This window comes from Podarcis bocagei, assembly GCF_964188305.1.
Source record: "Podarcis bocagei genome assembly, chromosome: 2".
In the NCBI taxonomy this organism is placed as follows: domain Eukaryota; kingdom Metazoa; phylum Chordata; class Lepidosauria; order Squamata; family Lacertidae; genus Podarcis; species Podarcis bocagei.
Window position 1 is genome coordinate 84,831,377 of NC_138126.1, and position 12,629 is coordinate 84,844,005.

At 38.8% G+C, this 12,629-nt stretch overlaps 1 protein-coding gene across 19 annotated transcripts in view; it reads right to left on the reverse strand.

Moving 5' to 3' along the window:
• Window positions 1-12,629, reverse strand: part of TENM2 (teneurin transmembrane protein 2) — a 745,234-nt gene that overhangs the window by 276,806 nt on the left and 455,799 nt on the right. For 9 of the 19 annotated variants that reach the window (XM_081184705.1, XM_081184719.1, XM_081184718.1 and 6 more), the window contains one exon: window positions 5,016-5,225. The exons of 3 other annotated variants lie outside the window; for them this stretch is intronic. In XM_081184705.1, the coding sequence (XP_081040831.1) occupies window positions 5,016-5,225 (210 nt within the window). Of the gene's footprint in view, window positions 1-5,015; window positions 5,226-5,743; window positions 5,801-12,629 lie in introns of all 19 variants that reach the window. 7 more of the 19 variants (XM_081184722.1, XM_081184720.1, XM_081184717.1 and 4 more) reach the window with 1 other exon arrangement.

The following is a 12,629-nucleotide window of genomic DNA, read 5'->3' on the forward strand; positions in this document are numbered from 1 at the left end:
GTGCCTTCATGGTAAACCATTAACTGTGGTTAATAATAATAATAATAATAATAATAATAATAATAATAATAATTTATTATTTATACCCCGCCCATCTGGCTGAGTTTACCCAGCCACTCTGGGCGGCTCCCAATCAATGTTAAAAACAGTACAGCGTTACATATTAAAAACTTCCCTGAACAGGGCTGCCTTAAGATGTCTTCTGAATGTCAGGTAATTATTTATCTCTTTGACATCTGATGGGAGGGCGTTCCACAGGGCGGGCGCCACTACCGAGAAGGCCCTCTGTCTGGTTCCCTGTAGCCTCACTTCTCGCAATGAGGGAACCGCCAGAAGGCCCTCGGCGCTGGATCTCAGTGTCCGGGCTGAACGATGGGGGTGGAGACGCTCCTTCAGGTATACAGGACCGAGGCCGTTTAGGGCTTTAAAGGTCAGCACCAACACTTTGAATTGTGCTCGGAAACGTACTGGGAGCCAATGCAGATCTCTCAGAACCGGTGTTATGTGGTCCTGGCGGCCACTCCCAGTCACCAGTCTAGCTGCCGCATTCTGGATTAATTGCAGTTTCCGGGTCACCTTCAAAGGTAGCCCCACGTAGAGCACATTGCAGTAGTCCAAGCGTGAGATAACTAGAGCATGCCCCACTCTGGCGAGACAGTTCGCGGGCAGGTAGGGTCTTAGCCTGCGTACCAGGTGGAGCTGGTAGACAGCTGCCCTGGACACAGAGTTAACCTGTGCCTCCATGGACAGCTGTGAGTCCAAAATGACTCCCAGGCTGCACACCTGGTCCTTCAGGGGCACAGTTACCCCATTCAAGACCAGGGAATCCCCCACACCAACCCGCTCCCTGTTCCCCAAAAACAGTACTTCTGTCTTGTCAGGATTCAACCTCAATCTGTTAGCCGCCATCCATCCTCATGGTTTACCATGATAGGCAAATGCAGATAGTATTAATATGAATTGGATGACTGAATATAATTCAAACCAATACAATGTCCATGTGTCAAATGTTTTACTTATTTTTTGTGAATAAAATTATAGGGCTTTAGTGCAAGGCTGATATTTGCTAAGGTGCGGCATTCAAAACCAAGGTAACAACAAAAGAGTAAGAACTGCTAGACAGTGGAACTGTCTCCCACCCTCTCTTTCCCTGGAGGTAGTTAAGCAGAAGTTGGATGGCCATCTGCTTTCGTTGAGATTCCTGTATTACAGGGGGTTGGACTAGATGACCATTGGGTCCCTTCTAACTCTACAATAACTCTATTATTTTTCTCTTTCATCCGTATTACTTGCAACTCAAAGAGAGCCCTTGCTGCAAGTATGAAGAGTAGCCTTTTAATTTGTAACTCAACATATAGAGAGGTGTCTCACTCACAAATGGGAGCATCGGTATCTATTCTTATTTTGTCCAAAACTGCAACTACCAGAATAATGTAACTGCAATAACATGTACAGATACACCATTGCATTTACTGCAGTTGGGCTACACAAAAAAATTATGAAAGAAATGAAAGAAAAAGTTTTTAAAATCAATGTATTTTAACTGCAAAAAATTGCAATTGAGGACCAAAAATTGCAACTGAGGACCAAACTATCGGTATATGTTATCTTAACTGCATGGTGAGCAATCTAATCCGGATATATATATAGGCCACCAGAACATGTTTCATCAGGACTACACACACCGGGAATAAAATACAACCCATCCCTCCCCTCCCCAGTCAAAAATTCCTATCAAAAATCACTTCATCTGCTATGCTGCAATTAGACAGAAACTAGTGAATAATAAGAAATTCTACATATTATTAATTTCTACATATTTTTAATTATTATTTTTTTCTGAAAGTTTTTTTTAAATAAATACTTTACAGTAAGTTGGCATTGTATTTGAAGAAAGTGCATTTTTCTATTTAACTTTAATGCTAGTTTTGAGCAATTAAACGTCATTCTGCTGTAAAAAGGTTGAATTCATTTGCTGCGTGGTTATGCTAGTTATGATTGATGTCACTTCTGCAAATGATAAACCAATCACCTCAATGATGTAATGTCATTTTAAGAGTGCTAGAATCTAATTTCTCTCAAAATGTAAGCTCTGATGAGTTCTAATAAAGATTTATTGTAGATTAAAGACCTTCATAATATCAACAATAGATTGCTCATTTGATGAGAGATTTGATTATGTATTTTTTTTAAGCATAGGAATTTTCCATGTATATGAAGAATGGTTAGCAGGAAAGGCACAGAGCAGTGTAATCAGATGACTATCTGCTCATCTTTGGAAAGACTCATAATAAACAGATCTAGGAATTAGTCTCTAATTGTGAGGGTTGACATAAATGTAAGTATACATTTAAGTCAAGTAGCATAAATCATTTGTCTAAGTGATACTTTATTAAAGGCAACACAATGAACTTAGTACACTAGTTCAAACTCACACAATTATTTTAAACCTGCACCCAACAGCGCCTCTATTTGTTAAATCAGGACAAAAAAACAGTAAACATGCTAGATCTCACCTACCACCCTTGATCTCACCCTTGAATTTCAAAATCTAAGAATTCTCATCTACAAGAAGTACTAGATACATATTTCCCCTGCACCCCTCTTCATAATAATAATGAATCTTGGCTCTAGGATTTTTAAGGGTGGAAATAAATGGGCCAACAGTTTGTTAATTTACAGCAGCGTGAACTATTTTGATACTTTGAAAATCAGCCTGCAAACTGCATGCATTCTTACTAATTTATTCAGGTGCAATTACTGCATTGCTCTTGTACATCTTGAAAAAAGAAAGACGACCCAATAATACAAATACATTAAATCATCCAAGATACACCTACAGGTTCCAGGCTGCAACTGAATCAGAAAAGTCACAATCTAACGCCACTGAAAAAAGGAGGTATTTATCTTGCAGTGCTACACATATCAGGAAAATGTAGCTGAAACATAACCGTTGTATATTTGCATTCAGGACTGATTATTGTTGAATTACCTGATTATCCTACTTTTAAAATGAGAAGCACATAACTAGAGCGTATGACCTATTTCATGCTCCATTCTAAAAAGGAAGGAAGTGTGAAAGTTAAAATGCCAGAAGAAACACAAAGCAGCATGGCACTTTTAATTATTTTTGAAATACTTTAAAGGTTTGGTTGAAAGGTGTGCTATAATACCAGCAGGTGAATGAGCAAAGTGAATTCAGACCCCCTTCAAACAGACTGGCTTAAACGTTTAGGGCAACGTCAGCCACCTTGAGTCTAATCAAGGAGAAAGGTGGGGTGTAAATAAATGTTTAATAATAATAATGTTTAAACCTATTTTGCTGTCTATTTGTTTTAGTTAATTTATGGACTGTGTACTATCCACTAATTTTGAAGTGGTTTATAATAAAATCAAAATACATAAATATACAAGGAACATGATTTCAGATGATTAATTTGGATGCAGTAAATGCTAACTATATAATATCCATATCTATATAACTAAAATTGGAGAAGACAACTACTAGAGAATATTATACAAATTTCTTATCACAACACCTCAAATGGTGAAACTTTAAACTTCCATGTAAGCATGCTTAGAATAAATGGTGGCTATCTTTTTTCATTAACAAAATATTGACGCTTTTTCATAATACAGCACCATAAAAAACATACTAATCTAAATGCAAACAAAAACAAAAAAAGAGAAAAGAAATGCAAAGTCCTCTCTCAAAGGTAGATCTTAACGCTTCTCTCACACAGAAAGGGGTGGACCTTCCCAGCTCACACTTACAAGCTTCCCTTTGTTCTCCCACACATCCCTGCCTCTCACACGGGGGTCCTTCACCAGCCATGAATGGTGGACATCTTAAGAGAATTGTGATCTCTTATGCTTCCTTCTCAAGAGAAATGACAGCAGATTCCAACTCAAGTTCATTCCTCCAGTTTTACAGCTCATAAATGCCGAGAATACTGTTCACTGTAATGTGTTAAAGCAAAAACTCAAGTAAAAAGTTTTACCGGTATTTTATTTACTAGTTCTGGATTTACACATCCATTAAGCATTGTGACATATTAATAGCATAAATAAGCAGACATGTTACACTACTTTAAAATGGTACTATAATAGAAAAATTGGGATAATAAGATTCTTTACTTTTATTTTTTAAAAGGTCAAAGAGTAAAAAAGGTCTAAATTTGAAATGGCAGAGCCTCCAAAGACTTTTATACAGAATCTAAAATGATACTGAATATTGGAATGAGTATTGAAACCAAACTAACCTTTAAACGAAGTGAAGAATCACAGTCTACCAGTCTGTTTCCCAAATTTTTGATGCCTGTGTGTGAAAACCACCTGTACCTGGTTTTTCCAAGTACTCTACATTGCTTTTACAGCATCTGAACTCTGACTTGTGAAAGGATCTTCAGCAAGCAATGAGTTATGCAAATCAGAACCTACTTTCTCATGTAAAATGGAACCTACTTTCTCATTTAAAAATACAATCTAAATGTTTTATAAGCCAGAAGTCAATTTCAAAGGGCATCACCATTGCATGAAGACTGGAAAGTTAGGATTAGCTGTTAATACCGATATGAGGATAGTGTGAAACATAACAACAGGGCCAGCTTAACATTTTGCATTTTAAAAGCTAATGTATTATTCTATATAAATGCAAAGCAGTGAAAACCCTATCGGTTATATTTTTCCTACAAACAAGTACAAACCATACATGAAGATTTCCATCAGTTAATAAGGCACATTAATGGTTTTAGTTTCATATAGGTAACTACTAATTCAAAGGAAACACTCCCAAATAAAACTTTGTCAATGAGATATCAAATGAATATTCATCTATCAAGATATAAAACATTAATCTAATAAAGCATTCAAAACCTCCAGTTTTTCACAGTTACAAATATTTGCCCATTTCTCACAACGTTCATGCTTGAGTCACTGTTTTCATGACAACTAGAAATTGCTTATTTGAGCTAAGAATTTTATAATCAAATGCCACATGTATAGCGTTTCCTTACCACTGCTGGAAGTCTGCTGTGGCCCTGAGCATGCTCTTAGCAGGTATGAATTTGGGGAGAACTCCTCATCAGGGTTGGTATCCATGATTTGATGGGAAGTATTGCTGTCTAGCAAGGGCATCTGGCAGCTAACTGGTGGTGGATTATGGGAACTGGGCAGCTGAGCGGATGGGAGAAGGCTAGACGAGGATGTAGGTGGAATGGGACGACCTGGGAAAGAGGACAGAGGGATCAAAGTTCAGCAATGAATGTAATGAAAGAAACCACAAACAGTAACACTGAAATTGTTTGTTACCACATATGATTACAGCTGGGGCTGAATCAAAATACCCATTGTCAATTGGTATTGACTCTCCCCTTTGCATCATATTCAAGACGGTATGATCAGCTGTGTTGACAAGGCATTCCAAGAAAGGGGATTGGCCTCTCCTGATAATGTCTTCACAGCATCAGCCTGTATCAGGCTATATGAACCGATGCTAGATGAATGAAAATAAAACCTATTTGTAAAACAGCACTGAACACACACACTTAAAACCCCCTCGTCACTAATTTTTTTAATATAAGAAAGTTTTAATGCCAATAATTTGTTTTAGAGGGAACAAGCAGTTTTCTATACCCACCAATTGATCTAGCATCAGCATTATGTTTGAGGAGATTCACAGATCCACAATCACAGAATAAAAATCCCACTTGGAAGCATTTTGTAAGCCAGTTATTTTCAGTACCTAAAAGAAAACAGCACTCCTCCCTCTGTTGTTTTCTGCTCTGCTGAACCAGGGTTTCTGAATGTTGTAAAGAAAAATGATATGAACTGGACTCAGAAAACTTGACTGACACATTCAAGCCCGTTTAGAAAACAAAAGCATTATTCACAAAAAAGCTTCATATTGAAGCCTCCATTCACTGAGAGATGGGAGTGAAAGGCAACAGGATTATAAAAATATCCCTCATAAGTACCAGTAATGCACACCTCAGTAAGCCATTGCAGATGTTGCTCCATTTTTGTAAATTCAGGCAATAAATTATTTTGACTCCTGCTGCTGCTACTACTACAACTACTACAGCATTACACACAGAATCTACAAAGCATTGCACAATAAAATGAATACAAAAGCAAAATAACAAAACCCATTTTAGTTTCATAACATAAATGAGAAATGCATCCTAACTCAGTATCAGCAGCAATGCTAAACTAGCTAAGTAGTCCCAGGAAAATCTCTCTCAAATAGCAACCCAAATTCTAACTAGAGTACTGGTAACATTCACTCAAGTCAGACTCAAAGAAAAACTTTGAGGGTTCGTAAAAACCTGCCTGAAACCAGACAACAGCTTTTGAAATTTCACCCTGTATCAGATCAAGTCGTAGCTGGAAAATAATTCCTGGCTTCCCTTCCCACATCCTTGGGAGCTCTCCCTGTTACCATAATCCCCATTCCCAAAAAACCACTCCCTCTTCCCTTACTTGGCAAGCAAAAGTGGCATGTGTTTTAACATGCAGAGAGGAATGAGTTTTCTCCTACTTCCTTCTGTCCTTCCCTCTTGTTGCCCCCCCCCCAGCAGAATAGTAATTGAAGTAGCTCTTTTAAGAACATCTCCCATGAATCCCTTTCAACTACTGACACTCAACATGCTGTGGGACAAAGAAGGAAGGAAGGAATTCTCTTCCTGGACTTCTGGGTTGGCACCATCGCCGAATGGCGGACTCCCTCCGAGCTCCGGAGGGAGTCTGCTCGGCAAGGGCTGGATCCTACCGCGCCGGCGACGCGGGGACCCTTAAAAACCATGGGCACGGAGCCCGTGGACATGGGTGACTCGGCTGGCACCGTTAGCGCCCTCCCGACTCGTGAAGGAGCCTTTTTAAAGGCTTTGGATCGGGTGCCGGGGAGTGGCGTGGTGCTGTGAGTCCTCTGCTTTCCCTGCCGAGCGAAGCCGCATGCCATTCGATGGAGAGCGCTGACTTCTTCCATTGAAAATTCGGACTATCAACAACAACCCGTGAGTAATTGGGAAATCGGGTTTAAAAGGAGAAAAAAAAGAATTTTTTTTCGGATTCGGCACGAGCGGGGGTGATCCAAAAAGGAAGTCAGTCCCCCCCTATTGTAAACATTCTAAAACAAGGACTGGGTAACCAAGGTCGAAAGAGAAGCATATTTTTGATAAAAAAAAATTTAATTCCACGATGGGAAACTATAAGAACTGTGCTGGAGGAGAAGAGTGGAGGGTGAGAAGGAAAAGGTAACCCCCCCTGGGAACCGGGGCAATTTGCAGAGCCTGGTGAAGAGAGACGGAGACTTTGACAGCTGTCAAAGTAGCTGTCAAAGTTGGAGAATATAAAGAGGACTTTGTTATGAGGACTTTGCTGGTTAATTTTGTTACAATTTGCTACAATTTGGATATAAACTGTCGAAAATAAGGAACAACAACTTGACTTTTGGATTAGAGGAAACAAAGTTACTACAATCCCCCTAGAGGGTTTTCGGGACATTACAAGAACGGTCGTAAGTGGAAAAATACTCTTGGATTCGCACAGGACTTGTTATCTTCTGGGAAAGCTGCAAAACTGAAACAGTATTTTGTCTACAGAGGTGTTTATATTAAAGGAGACAATAGAATTTTCTATTGAAGAAAGGAAGGGACTGGACGTAAGTTTTTGTTCCTGAACAACAATAACCTCTGTAGAGGCACCAGATTTCTGAATTAGAACGTTTTAGCAGCTGAACAGGACAAGAAACCTGAGAAAGTGAGGAATAGAAAGAACAAAGGACTGACTACAACATAGAAAGAACAATGGGAGGAGTGGTAAAGATCAAGGAAATTAAAGGCCTTTTTTAGATTGGACGTTTGAAGTTAAATATCATTAAAATAAATAAATTAAAAGAAAACCGGCAAGGTGGAATTGGGGAGAAATCTGGCCATGGATCTGAGACCTCCAGGCTGACAACATACAGACTGATGGACATGGGGAATTCAAACCGGGGAAGGGGGGGGAGATTGGGAATCCAAAGGCTGTGTAACTATTTTTTGAATCTTTTTATATCTTTTATATCTTTATATAACTCTTGTATATCATTTTATTTTGATTGGACGTGTTTAAAAAAGGGAATTCGTGGAAGGAAACTGGGGTGGATCTTGGGGAAAAATCTTTTTTTCTTTTTCTGTTAATGATGTGGGATGGTGGTAAGATTGTATAATTCAAATTGGATAGTGGGTTAAACAAATTAAGTTTTAAACTGGGAGTGAGAGCTTGTAGAACCAAATTAATGAAAGGGGAATACAGTTGGGAGGGGGAGGGGGGAGTCCCAGAAAGTAGGCAATGAAAGTAAGGTTTTAAGTGTATTTTATCTTTTCTTTTTCTTTGTATTTCTATATCTTTTGTGCTCTGGAAACTTTAATAAATATGATTTAAAAAAAAAAGGAATTCTCTTCCTGTGCACCACCATTATGTTTCCTGCCAGCTGTCACTTAATAGGCAAGTAACGGAAATGGGGATGTACTGGATGGGCACTGAAACAAGGGTTATTTGGGAACAAGTATGGCTGGTGGAACAGGCATTCCTAGTTCAGAAAAATGATCAGAGTTCTCTCCAATTTTGGACGACGAATTCACTTGTTGCCAAATTAACCCAATGTGTCTGGAGACAGCTTGCCCATCTCTAGTTTTAATTATCCTGCAAGGTGTACAAGGTGTTGTACAAGTGTTGTGAAGTGGGTTTTGCTGGTTCCAGAAGGGTTTGTGTAACAACCAATAAGAACCTCCTCTGAGTCTGAAAGGGAAGGAAAATGGATGGAATGCTGCTCTATTAACCTTAGAAGATTAAACTATGTGGAAAGATGGTCTTCAATTATGCAGGGCAGAATCTTTTAAAACAGTGAACATAATACCACACTGCAATTGGGTCCAGAAATAATTTGATAGCCAAGGAAAATGAGCAAAAATAAGTGTAACATATTCTTTGGAGGGTCTGATCTCTCAGGAGTATTATGGCACCATCAAGGAAAGGTAAAATCCCAGGCTTATGTATAACAGTCCTAATAAAATTAGCTGTCCTTTTTTGCAGACTCAGGTGGCACCTGTCCCATTTTGGCATGTTTATTTTAAATTTGTGTCAGAGTTCCACACATAAGCACATGAATTTTAATTTGCCAAAGAAAACTGCATTCCAACATAATCATGATTTTGAAATGGATTAATATGTTGTACACACCAGCACATTCCACCCTATACAACCTACCCTGAGCAAAGTCTTCATGGTTACATTCTAGAACACAGTGTGTGCCCTTAGTGAAGTGCTTTCATAGCACAATCTCCAAGGCACTTGACAAAGTCATTCTGTGGGTCTGTTTCCCCTGGAAATTTGTTTAAACACTATCTTACCCGCAGGGTATTTATGTAACTTTGTGGCTGTACGTTATTGGCTTTCAAAAAATCTGTATATCCACATAATAGAGAATGTATTGAATTGTGGTTGTAAATTGTGCAAACAGGTACCAGAACGAAAATAATGTATATATTGTATTTTGCTGCTAAAAAGATATGGTTGACAAATTAGAATTAAGTTAAGCCAAAACATTCTTTGGTTTAATCAGAATTGTACATCATATTTCTAACTGCTTCTATCTTCCAGATAGAAACCCATCAATGCACAACAGAGGAAAACATCCTTCTATATGCTCCCTTCTCTATATTATTTTTGCAGCTCACCACACCAAGCCACCCATCCAACAGAACCTAGTGCAGGAATACATGTTTTAAGGCCTCAGCATTAAATGCTGACTCAACAGAGTTTCTTGCCTAGGGTCAGGACAATTCTCTGCAATTACAGTTCCTAATGACTGAGGCACCTAAATGCCCAAGCTTCTTTCTTGCTTTAGCACTTCAAACATGGAAGGATAGATGGCAGGAGATTCTTTGCATTGCACATATTCATCATCCTTGTCAGGGAAAAAGAAATTAGAGAAGACCTGCTGCTTGACTGATTTTTGGGAGGAGTAAAAATGGTTTGTGTCTGGTGAGATGGAGAAATTGTTCAGGAGTAGCTTAACCATGTGGAAATGTGACCTCTGTATTGCTGCCAAGGTCAGTGAGGCATACAAAGCTCTGCTGCATATATGAATTAGCTACAAATGTTAGAGAAATGGGATTCTACAGTAGTTCTTTTCAACTATGGTTTATACAACTAGTTATAATCATGCAGTAAAATATAGAAAGGGGGTTATGTGAAATCTAAGGCTTGCAGATATCATCAAAGTTAATGATACTTATTTATCCAGTACTAAAGGCTGATTTATATACTGTTGAGAAATGTAAATCTCAAGCAACATGGACATGGGGATTTTGCTCTCCTCCCCTTTCATTCTCAAAACAGACCGCGTGAAATGACAGATTTGAAGAATCACAGATATTTGCATCACTAAAACAATCAACATCAGAGCAGGCTTCTATAGCAGGAATTGTACTTTGGAATACCCCATGGTGCATTATCAGTAGGAGACACTTCCAAGCCACAGCCATAGGGTGGATTGTGCCCCCACCCCTGCAGTGCAAGTTGAAACTTAGAAAGAGGCCTGGCATCAGCACCTGGCATCACCATCAGGTAGATCATCATGGCTGACAGTGAAGTTTCTCCTAACTGCTGTGCAGCAAAAGTTCTGTAATTTCACAGCAATATGGCCATTCTCATAAAATCATTGCAGCTTCCACTCCCCCACTCCCAAACTTCAGGAGCACTCTTTTTCGGATGTTGGCCCTAACCACAGCTATTGGCTCATAGCAATTAATCAATTGCAACAGCACCTGACTAAATGTATGCCTGCATTTCAGGCAATCTAGTAGGTCATGGTGGGTGTGTAAAAACTGTATGTACATTTAAAAAAGCATTACTGCCTTGGGTGAAATGGAAGCAAAAAAATGCAAGCTTCAAGGTTTGCTACAAAAGCAGCCAAACACTTTTTCAGTACCAATAACTCTTTTTCCTAACTTTATCTAAGAGATGTGTTTACTGGTGATAAGAGGACCAAAGTTGTCATAAACCCATGACATGTATATCCTTGTGAAATATTACACAGTATGTCAGAGAGAATTAATATACAGATTCAGATTTATTGTGGTTCTCTTTCCAACAAAATGACTCAAGCATCAAGAATTATATTTGACACACCTTGCATGGGAAAAATATCCTGTATATGAGAAATTCTCACACATTCTGACTGTGTTTAAACACCACATGTGAAATATAAGGAAAGACAGGAAGGATTTTCATATTTTGTAATCCACATATGCTCAGCCATATGCGTGTGTTTTCTAGCATGAGCTCAGCTTGACCATATTTAAGAAGAAGTGGTAAAATACTTTTTAAAAGTGATACGCGGGTCATCATAATTAAATACAATCTTTTTAAATAAATTGTGCAGCTCTAATCATTTGATATATATGAAACATACTGCACATACTGCAAAAGTACAGAACAGATAATACTGATAATACTTATGTCCATTCCATCATTTTGAATTTTACCTTTAGCACAATTATTAAAGTGTTTATTGTTACCATGATTAGTAACAATTTCTGTAAAATCATAAAGTTGTTTCCCAATATTTGTAAATATTTTTCAGTGACGTATTAGTAAATGTTTACAGAACTACTGCAAATACCAGCAAGAAACAAAAACAAAATAAAATAAGGTAACTTCTACAAACACACACACAAACTTAGAGCAAATAAGAGAACAGGCATAGGCCAGAAACCAATCCTATTATTAGCTATTATACTATTGTATAATGTGAGACATGTTTCATCATCCAAATTGTAGTCAACCTTAGAAATGATATATGATTGCTGCAGTGTAAAAAGTTGTAGTGAGCTGGCCAAGACTAGAGTTGTGTACCCTATCTCTGAGCTTTTCATGCACACACAAAAAAGGGAGAGTATGAAAAGTTCCCAAACACATTTGTGGAGGAAAACTTAATGTACTTTTCAAGCATTTCATATGAACACTTGAAAAGTCCCATTTAGCAGCCACCACATTCCTCCTTGCTCTGCTTCTTGCTAGTCCCCACCCATAGGAGACAACTCCTAGGGGCCATGGGGGCTTTGGTCCCCGCAATAATTTTTTTGAGGAGGCTGGCACCCACAAAGTTGATGGGCATTGCCATTCAAAAGGTGTGTGTTCACCATGTCATGTGATCAGTTATGCAGGGTGGGGCTTACCTGGGCCTCCGCAATATTTAATTCAAGTTGACACCCCAGTCCCCACCCTTCCCAAACAGAAATGCCTTATCTTGAATACAATTTGGGATAAGAAATGGTGAAGAGCACAGTATTGTTTCCTCTCAGGATCCACGACAGGAAATGATATACAGTATAAGTAAGAAAAGAAGAAGAAGAAGAGTTTGGATTTGATATCCCGCCTTTCACTCCCCTTCAGGAGTCTCAAAGCGGCTAACATTCTCCTTTCCCTTCCTCCCCCACAACAAACACTCTGTGAGGTGAGTGGGGCTGAGAGACTTCAAAGAAGTGTGACTGGCCCAAGGTCACCCAGCAGCTGCATGTGGAGGAGCGGAGACACGAACCCGGTTTCCCAGATTATGTGACTACCGCTCTTAACCACTACAC